Here is a 25,260-nt window from a genome sequence, read left to right as displayed (position 1 = left end):
ACCATTGGATGAAACTGAACACCTGAGGTTTCACAGGTTTTTTGCAGCATAAGGGTGTGTAATACTTGTTAACAAGTATTACAAGTTCATGTGAACCCTGATGATTCAACATGATTTTGCAACAGTTTGAGGTCAGCTAAGTCCAGCTGTGACAAGGACAGCTGTTCTTGAGGGTTCTAGTCTTCTGTACAGAGAAGAGAAGCTGCAGAAATGAAGCTTTGAAGGAGATGAATGCAGAGCAGCAGGATGTTCAGTTAGAGGTAAGCAGAATGATTGTAGTTTGTTAGTCTGGAGCTGGAATGAGGAAAACTGCAGGCTGAGAGTTCAGAGGCATGGAGATGCAGCTTTGACAGTGAAGGTACCATTTGCCTGACGTGGAAAGCGATGGCAACGTTGTCCCAGACATAATAAGGTGCGAGTTTCTGAGGGATCTCCTCAACTGTTAAGTTGTTGTCGTTTTGGATTAGCTTGAATCTGTCAGAAAGAAAAACGTATAAAAGAAGAATTAACAGAATGTATTTGTTAAACATTATGCTTTGGTGGAAAAAAAAAGATTCAGTATTTCCCCTCTGTTGCAAAGATGCTTGAAGGCCATTTGTTTAAGAGGACCTGGCTGCAGACAACAAGGTAGCACAGACATCATTAGCCGGAACCAGAAGCCCTTTACTGGAACTGGAAGTTCATGTCACATACCCCCAACCCCACAGTTCGGTTGAATTTTATTTGTTGTTGTTTAAAATTACTAATTTAAAAGGCGACCCTAACAGGTATCCTTTTTATTTAAATTTTATACCTTTAACGCAGGAGATGTCTCTGTCAAAACCTACATTTCCCTTTGACATATCATGACTCCTCACACCAGGGATGCTCATAACATCTGTTGATCACGATGAAGAACATGTGGGTAGATATCGGACCATCAAAGACAAATAACCAAAAAAATGAAAATACTTTTTTTAAACTGTCAGCACATCATCATCCTCTCGTCAGTACGTAACTTGATTGACATGCATAGCAGCTCATCGAACATCCTCTGATCCATACATAGCTGCACGATACGTGCTTAAATACACTGAGCTCAAATTCTTTCTGCCATTGGAAAGCTGCTAGAGGTGGAGGACCACTAAGGCCCCCAGGGGTGTGTATTGAGGCCAGGGTCGCCCCGCAGTGCCTCTTCGATTGGGACCCAGACGAAGAGTTGGACGCAGCTGTTCTCCCTTAACGCCTGGTGGTGTTCTTACAATCTGTCTTACCTCGTGAAATTCTTCCTTCTCGTAGCACAAAATGATAGAAATAGCTATTGAAATGTCCTACATTATCAGATAATCTTACCTACTGTAGGGCTAAATGTCACGGTTTTAGTTTCTTTACCTTTGTGTTCTGGTTCTCTTTTGTTTCTGTCAGATTTTGAGTTCAGTTCCTGTTTTATTTTGTTAAGTTTCCTGTTTTGTTGTTGTGTTGAGTTTAGCTTTTGGTCCCCATCTGCCCTGAGTGTTTCCACCTGTGTCTCGTTTATCTGTATGTATTTAAGTCCTGTCTTTCCCTTCCTCCTGTGCTGCTGCATAGTTTTGATGTTCCCTGTTTCAGTGTCTTTCTAGTGATTCAGGTTTTCGAGTTTTCCAGTCCTGCTCAGCAGTGGTATTTTGGTTTGTTTCATTTAGTTATTAAAGATCCTGTTTCCTGGAACCTCCTGCATCCTCTCTGCACCTGGGTACTTCCTCAACCTTCTATCGTAACACTATATGAATGACCTAATGGTTTGGAAGTTGGGTTGTAAACACAGCATGGTAGGTTAGACTCACAGGGGGTATGACAGTTTTATGGGTTAAAATGTATACGTAGTATGGTGTCGTGTGCAGGTGGAGTGAAAGAAACATGTGCGGCTGTCATTAATGAGCTGTATGGAGATCATCCAGAAGATCTGCTTCAGATCAGTGCCTACACAGTGCTTCTGTCCGTGCAGTCAGCTTTTCAAAAATCGCGAGGTCTTTCAAACCCAACGATGTGAGCGTGGCGCAGAACTTGAATTTACGCTGGAACTGAACTGTTCAGCCAAGGTTTCATTGACACTCTGCCGTGTTGACATCGGTCGGATTGAAAGATGTGAGCGCGGATGTTGAAATGTTCACCGAGCAGAGAGAGGCACTGTGTAGACACAGATCTGCAGCAGAGTTATGGTGCAGTGTTAAAAACATCTTTCAAGAACCAGAAGTTCAGCAGGGAGCTCTCCTAAAAGTCTGGAGCTAAGTTGACAAGTGCAGCATTGCATTAGCTTCAATAAGCGTACAATTTAATTCAACCTAAAGTCACAAAAACGTCAAAAAACAGCCCAGTAACCACAAGATGAAAGAGGTAGCACAGATTTATGGGCCGTCCTCCAAAAATCAAAAAATATGATGTAATTCAGGTGTGCATGTGTAGTGCACACTGTAAACCAAAACAGCTGTGTTGGCTCATAATTATTAATGTTACACAACTTAAATGTAATTTTTTACTTATAAAGCATTACTATAAAGCATTAAGCTCTATTAACATTTATTCAAATTTAACTCAACAGTGATCAATATTTTAAAGCTTATTTGTGTCTTGCACTCAAAAATGTTAGGAGCACTCAAGAAGCGTCATGACGTCATCACGTTCTGGTGGGAGGGTCTTTTATTTTCTCAACGTTAGCTCAGGGAGCCAGGGGGATCGCTGCTTGCCCGATGACAGTGAAGATGAAGAGCACCATTCAGGACAGTTCTTTTCTGTTCTGTAAGCAGTACTTCTATCTGAGGGTCTGAATAGCTAGCAGGAGAGTGTAAGCGAAGGATTTAAGGGGGTTAGTTACTTCTGCACCAACAGTCCTGCCCACGACCCAGAAGTGAAATTCTAATGAAAACCTGCTGCTCAGGAGTTGCAAAAGACACAGGCTTTTTAAATTTAGCTAAAAATTGTACAATCTGAACCACACTTTCAAACATATCTAAAAAAATGTAGCTGGAGTGGAACTTTAAGTACATGATACATGATTTTTGTTCTTTTACCTTCTTTTACCTACTTTTACCTCAAATGTGTCCAGTTTGAAGTATGATTGTTTGCTAAAAGAATTTAGATTGCTGTTTACTGTCTTTCATTCTAAACCAAATCTCTTCTCAATACAGGTCCCAAAGCAAAGCAGCTGTAACATGGAAGCAATAAACTTTACAGTCATTTGAGAAAACATTGCTGTAGAGTTTATCAATTTAAGAATATTTCAGTTTTTTTCCACAGTGGGAGATGAATAGAAAATACATTTGAAGTTCATCTCAAAAATTTGTGAAATTCTAAAGAACCTTTGACTTTCATAAAATACAGAGATGAGAAGAAATTAGCTTTGAGAGGATTTTAAAAGCCTTGCAATGAACTGGTGACGTATTAAGGATGTACTGCGCTTTTACCAAAAAGAGGTTGGGATAGGCTCCAGCAACCCTGTGACCCTGAAAGGACTTAGAAAATGCATGGATAATCTTTATATTTAACATTTGGGGGGGACAGAAAAAAACAGAGACAAAGGCTCAAAAACTTCTTTTTCCTGATATCATGTTTTAATTACACACAAAATCTCTGTATTTGCTGCTGTTCCTCAGGCTCACCTGTGCGTCTCACACATGGCCTCTGACCTCCAGATGAATCTGCCGTCTTTGAAGAAGCAGACGGCGTTCTGGTCTTCAGCCAACAAAGGATACCGGGAGAAGTCCTCTGGACCATTTGGACTGTGGACCAACACTGAGTACATAATTTCCTGTTTGTACAGGACCGTCTCAAAGACCCGCATGACCGGCTGACCACCAGCACAGAACTGAGGAAGAAGATGGAGAAGTTCTTCTAAATTAGTCTCAATAAGAGGCCTACTGAACAGACAGTGTGTTGTAGGAACAAAATACAATGATGTGGTGGTGTTTGGTACTCCAGCTGTGGTAGGGGCAGAAATAAGAGAAGCAAGGAGATTAAGTGTTTTTCGGGATGGTGTGAGGAGGGATTCTAAGAGGTTAATGTTGGAGTTTATGGGAAGGAGCCTGTCCCTGGGAAACGTGTCATACACTGTGAGGGAATACCTTCCTAAACCCTTTAGATGTTTTCACTGCCAGAGATTTGGACACACTGCTGCTGTATGTAAAGGCAAGCAAAGGTGTCCCAGGTGTGGAGAAGATCACAGCTATGAGTCCTGTGGCAACAAGTTGAAACCAAAGGGTTAGAATTGTGGGGGGGGGGGGTCATAGTGCTGCATATGCAGGCTGTCAGGTCATGAGAAGAGAAGTCCATATTCAAAAAACAAGAGTACTGCATAGAATGTCATATGCAGATGTAGTCAAAATGGTTGGTAAAGGTTTTGATACACAGACAGGAGTCATACACGAGGTGTCAAATAGTATACAGGACAGAACTGCTCAGGCTTGTTGCTGGAGTTATAAATGCCACGATGGAAACTAAGTTGAAAATGGAAAGAATACAAATCATTGTGAAAGCGGTGGCGAAGCATTTGGACATCAACGAGTTAACATTGGAAGAGTTTCGGAACAACCTTAGCGCCCAATCTAGTCAGGAGGTGGAAAGTGTGGGATAGTAAATGGTTGTTATATTGCAGTGGAATGCAAGGAGGTTATTGGCGAGGGGACAGGAATTTAAAAATGGTATAGATGACTTGGATCAAAAACCAGATAAACTATGTAAGAGACATGGTTAAGGCCAAATTTAGATTTTAAACTTTCCCAATACACAGGAAGCCGGAGTGATAGAGCAGAGGGAGGGGGAGGTGGTTGTGCAACCTTTATTAAAAACATTTTCTATTACAGGGTGATTAAAATAGGAACACAAGAAGAAAAATCAAAAAAATCAATTATTCTTCTGGTCAATGTGTCATTGTTTGTGGGGATTTTAATGCACATAGCACATCATGGGGGGGGGGGGGGGGTGACAGATGCTAATGGTGTGGTATTGGAGGATTTGATGGATGAACAAGAATAGATGTTTGGACAGGGAACTTGTCAGCTTTAGATCTAACTTCTGTTTCACATGTCTTGGCAGGGTGTTGTGAGTGGGATGTACACAACAGCACAATGGGGAGTGACCAGTATCCTGTTTTCTCTAGGGTTGGTGGAGATAGGGAACCATCAAGTAATGAAAAGGGAGGAAGATGGCTTTTTCATAAAGCAAAATGGGATGACTTTACTTATATGTGTGAGGAGGAATATTCAAACATTAGTATGGATGGTACTGCTGGAAAAGAAAATTAGAAACGTAATACTTTCAGCGGCGGAACTGACAATTCCAAAAAGTAAAGCAACTATGATGAGGAGAAATATTCCATGGTGGACTGAAGACTGCAAGATAGCAGTTAAAATTAGGAATAAGGGTTTGAAACTCTTAAAACGGACTCACACATATGAGAACCTATTGAACTTTAAGAGACTTTGTGCACAGGCAAGAAGGATTATTAAAAAGGAGAAAAGGGAGTACTGGAGGGGTTTTTGTGATACAATTGATCCAACAACTCCGGTTAGTACGGTTTGGGGAATGATTAGGAAAATGAAGGGTATAAGGAGAGAGTTACAATATCCAGTATTAAAAATGGGTGATGACCTAGCAATATCGGATACGGATATAGCTGAAATGTTGGCTAAAACCTTTGCGAGAAGTCAAAGTAATGAGTAATGAGAATTTGTCGGTATATAGGAAAGGGAGGATAGATGAAATTAGGGAACGGCACAACAAGAAATTTGATGGTAACACTTGTTTGACAGCTATGAATGCTCCGTTCACATACTTTGAATTGGATCTAGTACTACATAAATCTAGAATTACATCACCAGGTAGGGATGGTGTAAGTTATGTTATGCTAAAGCATTTAGGTAGGAAAATGAAGTTGAGATTATTGGACATGTATAATAGAATCTGGTGTGATTTATGTAGAAAAGGCCAATGATATGGTCTGGAAAGAGGGTTTATTGATAAAATTAGGTAGGTTAGGACTTAATGGACGAATTTGTAATTGGATTAAGGGATTTTTATTTGATAGATATGTTCAAGTTAGAACAGGAAAGTCTTTTTCTAATAGATACACAGTGGGTAATGGAACCCCACAAGGAAGTGTGATTAGCCTTGTGCTGTTTTCAATTATGATTAATTATATCTTTAATTCCATTGGATGCAGATTTGGGAAATCACTGTTTGCAGATGACGGAGGCTTGTGGATGTCAGGAGCCGGGGCCAGGGCGGTTCATCTTTGTCTCACTTCCGGGTTTCAGGCTTTTATTTTGTTAACTCATGTTCTGTCTTCTGTTGGTTCTTTAGGTAACTTACCCCGGTCTTCACCGGCACCTGTTTACCCACCTGTTTTCATTTATGTGTGTGTATATAAGCTCCTGTTTTGGTTTCACTTGTCACCGGATCGTTCTACTTGTTTTACCTCGGTCTTTACGAGCTTAAGAGCCTTCCTTGGATTAAAAGATCCTTTTTGATTCGAACTTCTGCCGTCCTGCTTTTGTGTCCAAATTCAAATCCTTGACAGTGGAAGAGGGGACGGAATATTCGTTCTGTAAATACAAGACGCTATTACAGAGGCGGAAAATTTGTGCTGTGATTGGGGATTCAAATTTTCAGTGGCTAAAACAAAATGCATGGTTTGAACTTAAAATTATATGGAGAAGTAATGGAGCAAGTGCATAGTTTTAGGTATCTGGGAGTTATATTTCATACAAAGTTGAAATGGAGAGAGAACATTGATAGAATAGTAGGGAGATAAAGTCATAATTATAATGAGATGCTTGAAAGGCATTGGGTGGGGAGCTAGTGCACAGGCTTTAAAACAAATATATGTTACAATGATTAGGTCAGTCGCAGATTATGGATTTATTGTTTACAATACAGCTTGCAAAACGCTGTTGCATAAGGTAGAAGTCATCCAAAATCAGGCGTTGAGAATATGTACTGGGGCTATGAGGTCAACTCCTGCTGTATCATTACAAGTTGAAATGGGGGAACTCCCATTGAATCTCAGAATTAAACAACTGATGCTTAATTATTGGGTGAAAATACAGGGTTGAGTAGATGTAGAACACATGGTTAGGAAAGCTATTGCTCCTTGTTGGGAAAGTGGTAGTGGGAAAAACGAAAGAGTTGCTTGGAAATTAGCTAGATTAGCGAGAGAAACAAACATTCATGGTAAAACCCTAGTTAAGACGTTTTTGTACCCGGCCACTCCTTTCTGGGTTTTTCCAACCGTACAAGTGGATTTGTATAGCCACAGGAAGATGGAGGGTAGCACATGAGCAGAAGTTGGAATGATAAAAAATGCCAATTTTGCAGAACATTTGGGGGTCAGAGCTTTACCTGCTGACTGTAGGCCTTTAACACCTCATCCAGGGGAAAGCTGAAGCGGAAGTTGCCCAACCGGGATGTGGATAAAAAGGCCGGGGAGGTCGCGAATCTTGGCAGGTCGATCTGCCCGTTCATATTAGGGTACGTCTCCTTCATGAGCTGCTTCTCAGAATCTTTCACATCATCCTGTCTCACATGCAGGCTCCACCAAAGCATGGATTTACGCATGGATCCACCATATGGATTCCTAAAGCCTTCATCCTTCCGGATTCCTTTCAAGCCCACACTTGATGTGTCATGTTTCAGAAAACTGACCTGGAACTTTGGTTGAGGATATGCTGGGATGTTGTCTTTGTAGATGTACGAGTTAAAAAGATGACATCCTTTAGCAGCCTCCTTCAACTCAGGCAGCTTTAAATGCCTTTCCTCTACATAATTCTCGGTGCATCCTCTCCAATTTATTCGCTGCTTCATGTTCAGGTGACTGAAGATGAACCAGAATCAAGTCCTGACTGTGGGTTGTTGTGTTGCTTTGGAAAGAAGAGCGTCTGATTCTGGCGACGTGGAGCTGTCCTGCAGCAGACAGAGAAAATGCAGGTCATGTTAGTGACTGTAGGATCTGAGATCCATCAAGAAGAAACGGGTTCAGGTTCTTTAGTTTCTTCATGTGAAGAAATTCTGTAAAGCTCTGACAACACCAGTTGTTCATGAAAAATTATACCTTTTATTAAAAAAACATTTTACTTTACAAGACATTAATAAAAAACAATTAAATCATGAAGAATAGAATAAATGAAGTGGTGCATGGTGGTGTAGGTATGTTGCCCTGTAACAGACTGGAAACCTGGTCAGGGTGAACCCCACCCTCATGCAACAGTAGCTGGATTCTCTCCAACAACCTCATGACCTGACCAGGACCTGAGTGCTGGAACCTGCATCCCTGCTCTGCTGTAGTGAGGCGGGTCCCCGTCTGTGATGCTGCACTTGGCTGACTATGGGGTTGTCCATGGAGGAGGAGATCCCAAGTGCAAGCATTTCCGAAAGCCAACTTTTTTCCATACGCAGCCTGTTACCCAATGTCTATTTGCATCGGTTTAGGGAGTTGAAGGTTTTGTGTGGGAGTATGTATCTGTGTGTGTATGTGGGTGGTGGGTGGGATTCAATTCTATTGTTCTTTTTTTAATCACAATTTTTTTGGTGTAGAGAAATTTCTGTTACCTTTTGTATGAGAATTAAGATTGATTTGATTGTTTTTTTAACAGTGGAAAAATACTCATCCATTGATCTGCTGTACATTGATCATGAGCCATATACAGTACAGCTTCCATAAACGTCTTTGTTTTCATCATCTGAGGAATGATGATGGCATGTCATGGCTGCCATTAATTGTATGAGCGCAAAGATAACTGAGCCAGTGCATTCAGGAACTAAGTGAGCGAACCTTACAACCGTACAAGCGCAATGTTAACCGAGTGACCCCACATTTTACAACTACATGGCTGCAATCCTAACAGCGGCGATCCTAAGCAGCAATCCTGATCGGTGATCCTGCGCGCTCGCTCGGTTTGCGTTGAGCATTGTTTAGGGTGTTTTTGTCACTTGGGGGCGGTAACCTTTTTTTGTCACAGACCGTGCATCACACATCTGGGCCTTTAATAGTGCTACCTCTGAATCACTCAACCCCTCATTAACCATTTTATGCCTCTAAATAAACTGTATAAATAAAACAGTAAACCATTCTCACTGTGCAACTACAGCCAGCAAAAAAACACATACAACTAGATTATTATTTTCTAAGATATTTATCATTTCACTCATCCAAAAAATCAAATTATTTGAAGACTCAATGCATCTTCTTCTCTTTCCTGAACAGTTCCATCACCCTGTAATGTAGATTATCATCTTCAGTTCCATCAACAAGTCCTTTTCTATTCCGTCAAGATCGTTGCTGAGAGCCCAGTCTGTCCAGTTGTGTTTCTGCGTAGGTTTAAATATCTTTAGAGCCGAAAATGGCAGCTCAACAGTGGACACAGAGATGGTCAGCACCAAACACGAATATCAATTTTTTTGGCAACGATGCAACAATATGTTTGTCATAAAACCAACACAGCACATAACCCTGAACACACCATCCCAACACTGTCAAACATGGTGGTGGCAGCATCATGGTTTAGGCTGCTTTTCTTCAGCAGGGACAGGGAGGATGGTTAGAATTGTTGGGAAGATGGATGGAGCCAAATGCAGGACCATTCTGGAAGACAACCTGATGGAGTCTGCAAAAGAGCTGAGACTGGGACGGAGATTTGTCTTCCAGGAAGACAATGATCCACAACATGAAGCAAAATCTACAATGGATGGTTCACAAATAAACATATCCAGGTGTTAGAACGGCCAAGTCAAAGCCCAGACCAGAATCCAATGGCGAATCTGTGGAGGGAACAATTCACTCTGAAAACTAGTCAAGTTACTAAAGAATGAACACACAAAATGAGGTGATACACCAAAAGAGTTTCTTAATTTTGGAAGAACAATTTTCAGAGGAACACAATAACTGACATTTTCATCATCATTTTGCATCCTTTCCACAGATTAACCCCCCCCCCCCCCCCCCCCAACATAATGATCATAGAATAGGCCAGTGATTAATAGATTAATTTAAAACCATTTTTTCTCATGAAAACATTGGAACAAAAATAGGATTGTTTAAACACAACACAAGGAAAGGTTTCATTCGAGCTGACAGTATTCTCCCAATACAACAAAGATTAGGTCAGAATTTTTTTATAATGATTGATTGGTTGATTGATTGATTTGTTGATTGATTGGTTGATTGATTTGTTTCAACTGTAGTCAAAGCAAAAAAGAATGTACACAGATTTACAGAAATGATGAAAATAAAACAAAAAAAAATGCTTACATTACATCTGCTTGATTAAATACAGTGATCATTAACTAAAGTCAAGTAGAGCTTCATTTATTGCTTGAAAATGAGTGGGAAGAAGTGATCTTATATAATCCTACCCCTACTGAGTTTCTCATTTTATAGTTTTAAAGTTTTTGTAATCCGGTTCTGATCCGATAGATTCTTTTCAAGTAGCAAAATCTAGTGTCTAGTAATGATTATCTTCAGAAAACAGTCATTTTTGATTTCTGTAAACAGTAACGGTAAAAATATGTAATAATTATTGATGTAATAATCAATAATCAACACATTATCACATTAAACCAGTAGTTATTGCTACACATTGCAGATCAACTAAAAAAAATCAATAGCTTATTAAATATTATTTAAACATTTCAGTATCACATTTTCATGACCATAGGGTGCACCGGGTTATAGGGCACAGTTTCATGGGTGCTTTTTCTGTATGTGACACATACGAAAGGCACAGCAGGTTTAAATGCGCAGGCACGTTAACACATACCGGTAAAACATGCATGTCAGTGTGTGTTTGTAAAGGCAAAGGGAGCAAAACTGAGTGATTTATTTTTCATTTTTTCACTCATCAATCAGCATCCAAAAATCCATCAAAGTCCTCATCTTCTGTATCTGAAATGAACAGCTGGGCTAAATTTCTATCAAACACACCAGCTTCCCTTTCGGCATAGTCAGAGTTCGTCTCGTTGTTGTGCGGCTCTTCGTCAATGATGCTGGCTTTTGCGAAAGCTCGAAGAAAAGTGCAAGCAGACATGCATTGAAGCTTTCCTGCTACGTCTTCTGAGCGTGGTCGGAAGACAAAGCGATCTATGGACTGAAAGTCGATCTTCTTCCAGGATTCAGCGACCTTGTTCGGACCCCCAGATCCTTCAGAGCGTGGTAAGCCAAAGCGCCAGTCTTAGTTCATGTAGAGGAACTTGCTTTATTACTTTTACAACTCCAAAACGACGACTGGCCGCGCTTGTATGCACTCAACACACTTACACACGCTTTCACCCCTCCCATCCTGCACCACGCAAGCTCAGACACACCGGTTGTAGCACACACACACATACACACACTCATTCTACAACACTTGTTAGTAACAAGTGTTGCTAACATAAATTGTGGCGTAACTCGCCAGGCGCTGCCTCCAAGTCTTTGTAAAAGTGTGATACCTTGCAGCTTAAACTGTGCTTCATGGCGGCTGGGTAGCTCGGTTGTTTGTTTGTTTTTGATTTGAAAAGGTTTATTTCAAGCAATTAAGTAGAAATAATACCCAAAAGAAATATAATCATCAGTTATACATTCATACAGTAACTAATCAAACTTAGGATAATTAGACATATTAATAAATATTGCTTGAAAGGGAGTGGAAGGAAGCGAACTTATATAATCCCACCCCGTTATACTGTAACCATTTTATTACATGATTTATCAATATCCGGTTCCTAGCTTTTATCAGACAGAATTAAGAATCATAAAGTATCAATAAAGCACATGACAAAGATGAATTACTTAATTATTATGCAAAAATAACTATTCCAGAAATCAACATGGCAAATGCATAATACTATATCAGTAAAATAGACATAACACTGTTTCAGGAATTATCATAGCAAAATTTCATCAAGTATCAAAAGTTAAAAAACATGTGCAAAATTATGTTACATTAGGAAAGATTTTTGAATCAATTTATCAATTTTTGGAGCAAGTGAAGTAATATCATTAACGTCGATCAATTTAACCATTTTCAATAAGTGAATAATCATTTGTTTTACTTTTTTTGTATTTTTCTCTCTCTTTTTTTTATTATAAAGTAATGCTGTAAGGGAAAATAAAAAGGGTCCATAATCTGTCGATTGTCCAAGGTTGGCATTTTTTCTTTCACTGATAACAGCCGTTCTTCTGGGTTTAAACAGTTTATAGTTCTCTTCGATGTTATGTCTGCAGACATTAGATTCAGGTCCATATCCTTCTTCAGCTGATATCAGTGACGGTGAAAGTTGAGAACTCTCTGCTGTTATTCAGGTGACGTCAGACGTATGGAGAAAGTGAGGAAACCAGGTGTCATATTTCTTGAAATTATTTGGCTCTTTGGTTTATTACTCCATGTTGTTTCAGACAACCGTGATAAGACACTTGTCAAAGTCCTTCATGGTGTTCACAACCAGAACCTTGGACCGGTCCGGTGGACCGAGTGGTTTGACGTAAATCCTGCAGCCTTTAACCCAAGTGTTCTCAATCTGCTTACACTTCCTTAGAAGCCGTGCACGTTTGGAGATTTCAGCATTCCTTCTGGTCAGATGGTCGTTCAGATAAACAGCGGAACCTCTGAGATTTTTACGTTGATTCATCAGAGCTAGCTTGTGTTTTTGATTCACAAACCTGATGAGGATCACTGGTTTATCCATCTCCATTCTCCTGGGGAGCGGGTGGCAGGTCTCGATGGTATTGAGATCCAGGGAAATCCCTTTAGATGTGAGAAATGAATGTATTTACTGTTCCAGAGATTCTCCACCGCTCGCCGCTTCAGCACTGCTAGCAACGCTAGCGCTAGCATTAGCAGTGCTAGCTCCTGCTTAATTCAGCTCTGCTCGAGGTTTGATTGGTACTCCAGTGAGAATGATATTATTCATCCTTACTTGTTGTTCCACATCGTCCAGTCTTTTCTCCAGAATGTCGACCCGGTTTTCTCGTTGCTCGTTTTGAGCCCGAAATCTTCGGAACTCTTCCATCGTCTCCGTAAATGGCGTTAGCTTAGCGGACACTTGCTCCATAAAGGAAAAAAAGCGTAGCTTTGATATCATCAAGAATCTTTTTAAGGTCTTCGTAGTCCTGGCTTTTCTTGGGGGGCATCGTCAGCTCTCTTTTTTGGAGAAAATCAACTTTTTAAGTCATTTGAAGATAGTTGTATCTGCAGAGAGCCACACACGCGTCCTGCCGTAACCCGGTAAGGTGAAAGATTACCACTAGGATTCGATTCCAGGAGGGGAATGAACAATGGTTGTGCGAGGGGGTCGAGCCTCGCTGAAAGATTTCTGGTTGAGGCGGCAGATTATGGACTAGGATTCCGGTCAGAGAATCACGGCACTTGGAGAGAGAGACTGAACTTTCTTCTTTTATTGAACAAGGTTGGGAGATGATGAATTACAGCAGCTATTGCTTTCATCCGTGTGTGTAGGATGATGTGTGTCTGTGTGTGTGTGGTCTGGAAACGAAACAAAGATATAAAATGTGTTACCACAAAGTCTGTATGACATTCAGCAAAGCTTACACATTCACTAAACAAACTGCTGTATGATCACATAACATAAATTCACCAATGAGGTAAGTAACTCAGGAAACAATGCCACCTGTGGTGTTGGATGTACCAGAAGTGTTGAATTGATGAGATGGGCTGACAGATGTGGAGAAGGATGCATCGAGGGGGCAGATATAAACCCTGACGATGGTTGTAAATTCACAGACTTGGGTTGAGTGGATGCTACACTCTGAAGCGGTGTTGTTGGGAATGCCGAAGAAGCAGAAGTTGCTGGAACGGAAGCAGGTTGCAGCATTGGCGGTGGTCCAGTAGTTGTAACTATAGAGACTAGGATGACCTTTTGGGTCAATTGTGGGGAAGGACTGAGCACAGCAGGAGCTTGTGGTGGAAGCAACTGGGTTGACAGTGATGACTTGGAGGTGGATGCTATTGAATCGGCCTGTCTACCCTGCACTGGCGTTGGCAAGTCGATGAAAGGGTTCAACTTGTCAGAGGGTGAAGGTGCCTGACCATGAGAAAGCAATGAAGAACAGAGCTTGTCAATCTCAAGGTCCTGTTCAGCTCGTGCTAAGCGCTGTTGTCGTTCAAGCTGCTTAGTGAGTGCTTCTCTGGCTTTGAGTGCCTCCTCTTGACGCCGCTGTGCTTCCTTGGCTTGTTCATCCAGTCGTTTACACTCCAGATCAGCTTGTGCCTCATCCGTGATTAGTCGACAGATATCTTCTAACTCCAGCTGCTTTATTCTCTCCTCCAAGATTGCAGCTTGAGCAGCTGAGAGACCCTGAGTGGGATATGTCCCAACAGAGAACCTTGTGCGCCTACTCGATCTGCTGTGGATGTATGAACTCTGATTCCATTAACTGCTCGATTTGTTGCTTTAGTGGCTGTTGGAGCAGGAAACAGCGACAGGTGGAGCTGAGCGCCTGGGTGGCTGGAATCCAACTTGGTAGTCATCCAAATAAGCAGGTAAGCAGTGGTCCCTCTGTGGACGGCTCCGGTGCTCAGATGTTTCTGATGCTGTCCATGATCTTCTTTGGATGCACTCAATCCGGCTCGAAGGACCAGATGTGCGAGGGGGTCGAGCCTCGCTGAAAGATTTCTGGTTGAAGCGCCAGATTGTTGACTAGGATTCTGGTCAGAGAATCACGGCACTTGGAGAGAGAGACTGAACTTTCTTCTTTTATTGAACAAGGTTGGGAGATGATGAACTACAGCAGCTATTGCTTTCATCCGTGTGTGTAGGATGATGTGTGTCTGTGTGTGTGTGTGTGTGGTCTGGAAACGAAACAAAGATGTAAAATGTGTTACCACAAAGTCTGTATGACAGTCAGCAAAGCTTACACATTTACTAAACAAACTGCTGTATGATCACATAATATAAATTCACCAATGAGGTAAGTAACATAAGCATTAATAAAGCCAATTATCCTCTTTAAACACTCAAATTTAGCTGAATTGTTCATAGAAGCAGAACTAAAGACAGATATTCAACTAACAAACTTCCACAGCATGTTGCCATATAAATCTTATAATATGAAAGAAATCACCAAATTATTGATAAATGAGAAGCAGAAACAACTAACATTTCCTCAAGAACGCACACAAAGAGAGGGAAAACACACAGTGAATCCTTACAGCCTCGCACCTCTGGCAACTGCTTTTCTGCTGCTCACGAGTGTAAGGGGCGTGTTTGGACAAGTTCGACAGATGTTGTTTTTCTTCTGTATGCCAGTAGATGGTTCTCTTCTACCTTGACCAGTAGGGCTTTCTCACACAGCCGCCCCCAAATGTCGCCACTGACATTTGAAACATCTGAGAAAGACCATCAGTTGGCGTTATCCTCTGAATCACTGATCTCCGGTAGTCGGATTAGCCGGGCCACAGGCCAGACATAGGTTTTGTTATTGACCTAGACAGATGCTGACCGGATCACTTACTTTGCCAACTAGCCAGAGCACTCATGGAAGTTGAGGATCGACTATTAGTATTACCTGGTCCACCGTAAGCTGATGTCCATCGGTTTGCCATTTTGTTTGCCTCTGGAGGTTTGGCCGGTAGCATCGGATGAAGGTTGACCAGAAGTTGGTTCGTTAGCACCTGGCTGTGCCTCCATCGCCGTGTCCCCAAAATACTGCTGGAATCATTCAAGGCTTGTGGCAGTGAGGAGTCATGCCGTCCCATAAGCAAGATATGAGGTGTAATGGTGTTAGGGTTGGCAGCGTCGGTTGAACCATATCCGAGTGGTTTTGCATTTAAAATCCCTTCTACCTCAGCAAGAACGGATGCCAGAACATGTTCTGGCACTTACTGCTCTTTTAGGATGAGTCTGAGTGCTGTTTTCACTGATTTGATATCTCGCTCCCATGCCCCACCAAAATGTGGAGCACTTGGGTGGTCAAACCGAAAGGATATCTTCTGTTTTGCCAGCTGCTCTTGCAATTCTGGTGCCACGACATTGAAGGCTTCCCATAACTCCTGTTTTCCTCCAACAAAGTTGGGGCCATTATCGCACAGGACTTCAAATGGCATGTCCGCCTGGCTCTGAATCGACGTAAGGACAGTAGGAAGGCATCTTTGTCAAGGCTTTCAAGTAGGTCAAGGTGGACACACCTAGTAGTTAGGCATTTGTACACAATCCCCCATCGCCTCTCGATTCTGCGGCCAATTCGAATGCTGAAAGGGCCAAAACAGTCCACCCCTATGGAATAGAATGGTGGCTTATAAATGCGCAGCCTAGACGGTGGGAGATCTGCCATTTTAGGAATATCTGGCTTGGCCCGCCAGAACTGGCAATCTCTGCAGGTGCGCTGATGTCTACGAATTGCCTCTCGGCCTTGCAGTACCCAGTCGCATCTCAGCTAACACCCGTTCAGGTCCTGGATGGAGAAGCTTGTGATGGAAGTCCTGGATCAGTAGCTTAGTTATCTGGTGCACTGGGTCCAGAATAACTGGATGGATCATGTCAATTTCTAGATCAGTTGCATGTCGCGGTCTACCTCCGCTACGCAGTAGTCCTGTAGTTTCGTCATATTCAGGTGAGAGTGTGATCAAACGAGTGTCGCCTGGAATGGGTCGACCTGCCTTGAGAGCCTTTAACTCATCAGGGAAGGAGTCTTGCTAAGCTCGAGCCAAGAATGACGTCTCTGCTGAGATGTAGGCAACTGCGTCCACAGTTTGACCATCACCGGAAGCAGCCGCCCCATGAATAGAAGTGACAGTAGCCTGGACTAAATCCTTCCAGGTATGGAACTGAATCGGATCAGGAATGTCTGGGTTCTGTACCTCTGATGCCGGGAATATCAGCGCGGACATCTTGAGCTCAGTTTTATCAGGCTCAGCTTCTGTTGCTGTGGGCAGGGTTGGTCATTGGTCAGGAGGCTGACAAAGAAAATCTGGGCCACTTGACCACCTGTGATGATGAGTCAAATCTGAAAGCCGTAGGCCACGCGTTATGTCATCTGCTGGATTTCTTGCTGAGTTGACATATCTCCAGTTAGATGCTTCAGTCAGAGTTTGAATTTCTGCCACACACGTACCAACAAAGACCTTGTAACGGCATGATTCAGATCTCAGCCACTGTAGCACTGTGGTTGAGTCCGACCAGAGGAAGGTCTGCGTAATGGGTACAGTCAGCTCCGTGTGGATAAGCTTTGCGAGCTGAGCACCAGTGAGTGCAGCACTTAGTTCCAAGCGTGGCATGCTCAGAAGTTTCCTTGGTGCTACTCTAGATCTGGACATCACAAAGGATGTCTGTCCATGATCTTTTTCCTCGACTGTGCGCATGTAAGCAACAGACCCATATGCCCTCCTTGACGCATCACAGAAAATATGCAGTTCCCTAGTTGTTGTAGGCTTGTCTCCGCTTGATGGTGCATAGGTCTGCGGGCACTCAATTTGACTGATGTCAGGAAACTCATTCACCCAAACAGTCCACTGCTCTCTGAGAGACTGAGGTTCAATCCGATCATCCCATCCAATGTTTTGTTTCCAAAGATCCTGGATGAGAACTTTTGCTCTTGTCGTGAAGGGAATGAGGAAGCCCAGTGGATCATACTGGCTTGCTAAGGTCTTGTAAATGTTACTCATGGTTGGCTCAAGGTGGTCCGTAGAGCGAAACTTGAAACCTAGAGTGTCCCTGAGACAGTTCCACTGGAGGATTGGGTTGACTCCAGTAAGTCACTACTTCCCTTGTATAGACAAAGTTCAAAGCGCTCTGATTTGGCTTTGGGGGGAAGATGTTCAACCACTGCTGGTACATTATTCGCCCATTGCCTGAGATCAAATCCTCCTTGCAGGAGCAGTTCGCGTAGGTCATCAATGAGCACTTTGGCCTCTTCAGACATGCAAGTGCTATGTAGACAATTATCCACATAAAAAGAAAGTTTCACAACCTGGATCAAGCTGGACTTATTCCCACAGTTGTCCCAAACATGGCGCTGGAGGGCGTAGATCCCGCAACCAGGGCTGCAGGTAGTTCAAAATGGCAGAACCTGCCATTCATAGATAGTTGGCCTTTCATCCCTTTTCAGTTCTCTCCAAAGGAATCTCAAAACTGGCCTGTCAGCGGGTTACAAGCGGATATGATGAAACATGGCCTTTATGTCACCGCTAATAGCAACGGAGTGCTGACGGAACCTCAGCAGGACACCAAGCAAGGAAGGCCCCAACGTTGGTCCAGGCAGCAATCGCTCATTCAGTGACTGCCCTCCGTATTGGAAAGAACAGTCAAACACAACTCTATCCTTTCCATTGTGGTGGACCATATGGTGTGGGATGAACCATGACTCCGATGCTTGATCTTTGTCCTCTGGCATGACCTTTGAGATATAAACCGCCTCCTCCAGCTTTCGGATCTTGGCACAGTAAGACTTAGCTAGTGTAGAATCCTTCGCCAGTCTGCGCTCTGTGCTGCGAAGCCTGGGAAGTGCTGCTTCAACCGGAGCATGAAGAGAATTATTGACTGGATTTCCTCAAGAACGCACACAAAGAGAAGGAAAAACACACAGCGAATTCTTACAGCCTCGTACCTCTGGCAACTGCTTCTCTTCTGCTCACGAGTGTAAGGGGCGTGTTTGGACAAGTTCAACAGATGATGTTTTTCTTCTGTATGCCAGTAGATGGTTCTCTTCTACCTTGACCAGTAGGGCTTTCTCACAATGGTTCTGGGGCAATTACCATATCAATGGCAAGCAATTAACATCACCCAGTGAGTGCCCTTGGGCAAGACCCTTGACGCCACTGCCTCCCGTACAACCCGTAAAACAATTTTCCCATTGTAGGATAAATAAAGTAACAATTATTATAATTATTATAAGTGTATCTCTTTGCAGGCGGCATTTTCAGGGTCGCCAAGACAATGTTGTTCTGCATAATGCACATATCTGCACTTTTGTACTATTTGGGGGCGTGTCGTCTTTCTTGTCCTCATTCCCTCCTTACCGTCCCATGCTGTCCTCTCCTACGTCCTTTTAACCGAAGTAACACAACAACACATTAGGCACAGAACTACATGGCGCTCTGTACATTTTGGAGAAAATTTAAGACTTTTAAGTGCGCCTTATGACTGTGAAAATACGATAATCATTAATGCACATTACAATGTAATACTCATTGGTTGTAATTAAAAGAGCTTTGATTATTTCACCACAATCAAGTTCACACATGGATTTGGAATTATTCAAACACCTGTTGATCCTTAACTCCCCTTATCTTCACTTCGGGAAATGAGAGTTTCTTTATACTTTTTCTTGAATATTTGGATTTTTGAACGTTGTTTGAGCTCATTACTTAACCTGTTCCAAAGTTCAGTGCCACACACCGACACACAGAAACTTTTCTTTTCTTATTAATTTGATCTTGAAGATCCTGAATCCCCGCGGTTTGTAGCCTCCTTCATTTTCTATGAACATCTTTTGAATATTGAATGGTAATTATTTCCCACTGGCTCTGTAGAAGTAATCAACAAGGTCATTGTGGTGGTTCAACCTCAAACCCCCACATAGGTGTTAGTATTTCTTTAAATTTTCTTTAAATTAATACATTCACTTTTACTTTGTTTACTTAAAACAAGTTAACAATGGGTGCACACATTTGATTAATTTGTTTTGAGTGAAAAAATAGTTTATTCACTTGGAACTTTTGATTAGTTTGTTTTCCCTCCCTCATGTGTCCAATATGGTTTGTCCCTGTCTATATAGCCTGGTTAGGCCTGTTCACTTGTTTCATTTAATATTTTTTTATACTTTTATTTTTTTCAGTTGGGCCCAAATTACTTTAGTTTTGAAAATATTCTGTTTTGTAACTTTTTATCCTCCTTTGCAAAAAATTAAAATAAATAAATAAAACACAACAAATAAATATATATTAAAAGATCTTGCAAGAAACCCCATCTTTGCCTATTGACCAATTTTGACCCTTCTCAGTCATAAAGCTACAAGAAGCTACAAAGACTCCAGCTGCTCTGCTTAGAGACACAGTTCTCTCATGTGGAGCAGCAGGTTCATTCTAACAGCCACAGATCTTTTTACAAAGTGGGTTGTGGCAAAATCTCTCTATAAACACTACAAAGAATAATGTTAGACACAACTTATGAAGGAAAAGAGCTTTATGTTACACAAAGAAAAGTGAAATGAAAATATGTAGAGCCCGAGCACATCTCCACGCTCAGTAGTTTATCCAAGTGGGGCTACGGTAGTGTGACGTTATCCTCAGTCGAAAGGACCCTGAACGGTTATTGCAGGCCGAATGGTTATGGTACTTAGACATGGCTCACTTGACAGCAGTTTGATGAGAGCGGGCTGGCTTGATTCCAGCCACCAGTTGATGCTTCCTCTATAGATCCTTTAACGAACTGGCCACGGTGGCTTTCTTCCTTTTGCAGTCAAAGCACTCAGTGTCTGAAAATGTCGTTGGGCTCACTCTAACAAATCTACGGGTGGAGTTGTCATTCGCGGTCTGTGGGTGTGGAAGGGGAAATCCTTGCAACACACCCCTCACCTGCGTTTCTGAGAAAGTCAACTGGGTCTCAGCTGTGCCGTCACCACTCCTTGTGTAGGCCTTTAAAAACCCTTGTGCTATCCTAGGCACTTTACCATTGGGAGTTGGGTCATCTAGACCCACCAGACAGTGTGTTGAACCTTTTTTCTTCAATGATTTGTGATCTTAACTGGTGTCCATGGATTACATGAAATTTTTCCACCTTTATCCACCTTTGTGATGGTATGGAGAACACGTCAATGTAAGGGTGAGTTCATCTAAGATAGCACAAGGGTTACTGAAGTTCCCCAATTGTTTGGCTTTATTTTAAGTGTAATGTGCAGGTAACAAAAAAAAACAGGCAACTACATTTTCCACAGCAGTAATACTGTAGCTGCCACATTTTCTTTTGAATTTAGTGTGTCTTTTTTGATGGGTTTAAGGTTATTTTAAATATGTAGTTTTATAAGCCACCTGTAGATGTCGCTGCGGTCAAATTAAATTAGAAAAAAGCAGAGAAGGAAAAAGAGAAAAGGAGAGCACGGCGTAAGATCCAGAAGGAAGATCAGCGTCAAGCAAGAAAAGAAAATTAAGAAAGAAAGAAGGTTCTAATTCCCAACCGGGTTCTAATTCTCTTTTTGGCAGCATACAGCCAACGAGGTATGTTTATTTTATGTTGGTATTTTTATTGTGAGTGTAAATGTTTTTTTTGAAACTTGTACTTGTTTTTATAAGCATTAATTGTTTTGTTTGTGCTTTCTATTGACACAAGGCAGGACACAGGGCTGGACTCAGATGCAGAGTTTTAGATTGTTTTAATTTCTTAAACCTTGATAAACTTGCCTTGGCTTTGTCAAGGAGAAAACAAGACAATCAGGCACAGGACACAGGGAAACTCTGGCTATAAATACATGAGGAGGAGAAGCACAGGTGGAAACGATCAGGGATGATGAGGCAGGCTCAGCTGTGGGGAAACAGACAAGGGAAGGGAGAGGAAGGACTGAAACGAGAGGTAAACCTACAAAATAAAACAGGAAGTTAAACACGAGACAACAGAGACTGACAGGAACTTGACGAGACATGACAGAACCCCCCCCTTAAGGACCGACTCCTGACGGTCCAGGAGCCCCGGACCTGAAGAAGTCCGTCAGGAGAGACCTGTCCACAATGAAGCGTTCCGGGATCCACTGCCGCTCCTCCGGACCGTAACCCTCCCAGTCCACCAGAAACTGGCGACCCCGGCCCCTCTTCCTGACGGCCAGTATTTTCCGGACTGTGTACACCGGACCACCTCCCACCATTCTGGGCGGAGGACGAGGCTCCGCGGGAGGCACCAGGGAACTGTCCACCACCGGCTTGATGTTGCTAACGTGGAACGTGGGATGGACTCTGAGGGACCGGGGCAGACGAAGACGAACCGCAGCAGGATTGATGACCTTGGTGATGGGAAATGGTCCCACAAACCGCGGGGCCAGTTTCCTACTCGGGACGTGTAGATTTAGATTCTTGGCCGAGAGCCAGACCTTCTGTCCGGGACGGTAATCTGGAGCAGGACGCCTGCGGCGGTCAGCAACCGTCTTGACCCTGTCCCGTTGTCGTTCCAGGACCTGTCGAGCGGCAGCCCAGATGCGACGGCAGCGGTGGACCAGGGCGTGGACCGATGGAACCGAAACCTCAGACTCCAGCGCCGCAAACAGAGGAGGTTCGTAGCCGAAGACACACTTGAAGGGCGAGAAGCCTGTAGCCGAGGTGGGTAAGGTGTTGTGAGCGTACTCCACCCAGACCAGATGCCTGCTCCATGTCGAGGGATTCTGGGAGACCAAGCACCGGAGACCGGTTTCCAGCTGTTGGTTGAGACGTTCAGTCTGGCCGTTGGACTCCGGATGGTAACCTGAGGTCAGGCTGGCCTTAGCGCCGATGAGCCGACAGAACTCCCTCCAGAACCGGGACACAAACTGCGGACCCCGGTCCGATACAATGTCCTTGGGGAAACCATGGTACCTCACGATCTGGTTCTGGAAAATGTCAGCTGTGGCCTTGGCCGAAGGCAGTCTAGGCAGGGCGATGAACCTGACCATTTTAGAGAACCGGTCCACAACTGTCAAAACCGTGTTGTGACCACGTGAGAGGGGAAGGCCTGTGACAAAGTCCATGGAAACCTCCGCCCACGGTCTGGAAGGGATGGGAAGAGGCTGTAGGAGTCCCATGCGTCGTCCGGTGGAGGACTTATTCCGGGCACAGACTGAACAAGCGGGAACGTACTCCCGGACCTCCTGCTCCATGCATGGCCACCAGAACCTCCGGGAGATGGCGTGCATAGTCCGCCGCACTCCCGGATGACAGGAAAGCAGTGAGGCGTGGGCCCAGTGAATCACCCTTGAGCGTAGGTTCGGGGGAACGAACAGGCGATTCCTCGGGCACCCACTGGGCGTCAGCACCCCACCGTTAGCCTGCCTTACCTCTGATTCTATCTGCCAAGACACTGCTCCAACCACACAAGTCAGCGGAAGGAGAGGTTCCGGTTCTTTGGCAACAGGCGCGGGGTCGAATCGGCGAGACAGGGCATCCGGCTTGACGTTCTTGGACCCCGCCTGTAAGAGAGGGTAAAAGAAAAGCGGTCAAAGAACAGTCGCCAACGGGCTTGGCGAGCGTTAAGTCTCTTAGCGTTCCGGATATACTCAAGATTTTTATGGTCCGTCCAGACGATGAAGGGGTGCTCGGCCCCCTCCAACCAATGCCGCCACTCCTCCAGAGCCACCTTGACCGCCAGCAACTCCCGGTTGCCGATATCATAATTGCGTTCCGCTGATGAGAGACGCCGAGACAGGAACGCACAGGGGTGCATCTTCCCATCCTGTTCAGACCGTTGGGACAGGACGGCTCCGATCCCCTCATTGGACGCATCCACCTCCACCACGAACTGCCGGTGTGGGTCAGGCAGGGTAAGCAGCGGAGCAGATGTGAAGCGGCGTTTCAGAGCTCTGAAGGCGGCCTCGGCCGCCGGCGTCCATTGGAACTGCATACGTGGAGACGTGAAGGCATGGAGGGGCGCAGCAATGGAGCTGAAGCCCCGGATAAAGCGTCGATAAAAGTTTGCAAACCCCAGAAACTGCTGGAGTTTCTTACGGCTGTCAGGAGACGGCCAGTCCATCACTGCGCTGACCTTGGCTGGATCCATCTCCACTGTTCCTGCAGACACTTTGAACCCTAGAAAGGCAACGGTGGAGACATGGAACTCACTCTTCTCTGCCTTAACACAGAGATGGTTCTCCAGTAGCCGCTGAAGAACCGCAGAGACATGGGAGACGTGAGAGTCTTGGTCGGGGGAGTAAATAAGGATGTCGTCTAAATAGACGTACACGAATCGGTCCAAGAAGTCTCTGAGTACGTCATTTATCATGGCCTGGAACACGGCGGGAGCATTGGTGAGCCCAAAAGGCATGACCCGGTATTCATAATGTCCTCTGGGTGTATTGAAACCGGTCTTCCACTCGTCTCCTTCCCTGATCCTGACCAGATGATAGGCATTACGGGGATCTAGTTTGGTAAACACTTTGGCCTGCTGGAGCTGGTCAAAAACAGAGGACATAAGTGGCAATGGATATCTGTTTTTAATTGTTATATTATTGAGAGCGCTGTAGTCTATGCAGGGTCTGAGGGTCCCATCCTTCTTCCCGACGAAGAAGAAGCCTGCTGCAGCTGCGGATGAGGAAGGACGGATGAGGCCTGCTGCCAGAGAGTCATCGATGTACTTATCCAGAGCCTGACGTTCGGAAGCTGAGACTGGATACAGACGCCCTTTTGGAATAGTGGAAGCTGGAACCAATTTAATGGCACAATCGTAGGGGCGATGAGGTGGAAGACTCAGAGCCCGGGACTTACTGAAGACCTCCGCGAGATGATGGTAACACGCAGGTACCTTCTTCAGGTCCGGGGTCTCTGGACCTGAAGCAGGATGAACAGGAACAGGTTTATAGTTCATGTTATTTCATTTACCTGGGGGACTTGAACTTTGGTGTTTGTCACAATCTGGCCCCCATTCCAGAATTTTCCCCGTCGACCAGTCCACTCGGGGACTGTGCTCACACAACCAAGGATACCCCAGGACCAGCTGCCTTGAGGAGCACTCGAATAGGTGAAATGACATGAATTCAGTATGGTTATTTATGGACAGTCGGAGAGGTTCAGAGACGTGAGTGATGTTAAAAAGACCTCTTCCGTGAAGACCACGGGCCTTGATAGGTCTGTCTAGGAGACGAGGTTTTAGTCCTAAACCGACTGCCAGCTTCCAGTCCATTAAGCTGACGTCAGCCCCTGAGTCTATGAGTGCTGTGAGAGCTGTGGTGACGCCGTGGTGGGTCACCACTAGGGGCGTGAAGCTCCGTGTGCGTCTGTCTGCAGCGGTGATGTGACTCACCGTCGCAGGGTTCTTCATGGGGCAGGAGAAAACCGAAAGACCGTGCTCTCCGCAGTAAAAGCACAAACCCTCCCGCTGGCGGCGCCGTCGTTCCTCCGCCGTAAGTCGCGCACGTCCCACCTGCATGGGTTCGTCACTGCGGTCCGCTGAGGAGCGTGGCGGATCAGCCGTGAAACGAGGGAAATCCCTCCTGTCCGTGAACTCAGCCCCGTGAGAAGACCCGCCCCCTGAGGGTCCGCTGCTGCGTCGGGAAGCCAGCTCACGGATCCGGTTGTCTGTTCGGATGGCCAGACCGATCAGGGAGTCCAGACCCGGAAGTAAGTCCAAAGGTATGAGCTGCTCCTGGATGCG

General features: G+C 44.2%; 1 protein-coding gene across 5 annotated transcripts in view; it reads right to left on the bottom strand.

Moving 5' to 3' along the window:
* The window catches only part of LOC105355675, a 66,884-nt gene extending 58,978 nt beyond the window's left edge, over window positions 1–7,906 (bottom strand). For 2 of the 5 annotated variants that reach the window (XM_023962528.1, XM_023962530.1), the window contains exons 1-3: window positions 7,351–7,906; window positions 3,615–3,820; window positions 363–474 (exon numbers count right to left, since the gene is read on the bottom strand). In XM_023962528.1, coding sequence (XP_023818296.1) covers window positions 363–474; window positions 3,615–3,820; window positions 7,351–7,812 — 780 coding nt within the window. In that variant the 5' untranslated portion in view covers window positions 7,813–7,906. The remainder of the gene's footprint in view (window positions 1–362; window positions 475–3,614; window positions 3,821–7,350) is intronic. The other 3 variants (XM_023962529.1, XM_023962527.1, XM_023962526.1) reach the window with 2 other exon arrangements.
* Between the last annotated feature and the right edge of the window lie 17,354 nt (window positions 7,907–25,260).

This window comes from Oryzias latipes, chromosome 14 (genome assembly GCF_002234675.1).
Source record: "Oryzias latipes chromosome 14, ASM223467v1".
Taxonomy (NCBI): Eukaryota; Metazoa; Chordata; class Actinopteri; order Beloniformes; family Adrianichthyidae; genus Oryzias; species Oryzias latipes.
Note: the sequence above shows the minus strand (reverse complement) of the source record. Positions and strands in the feature narration are given on the sequence as shown.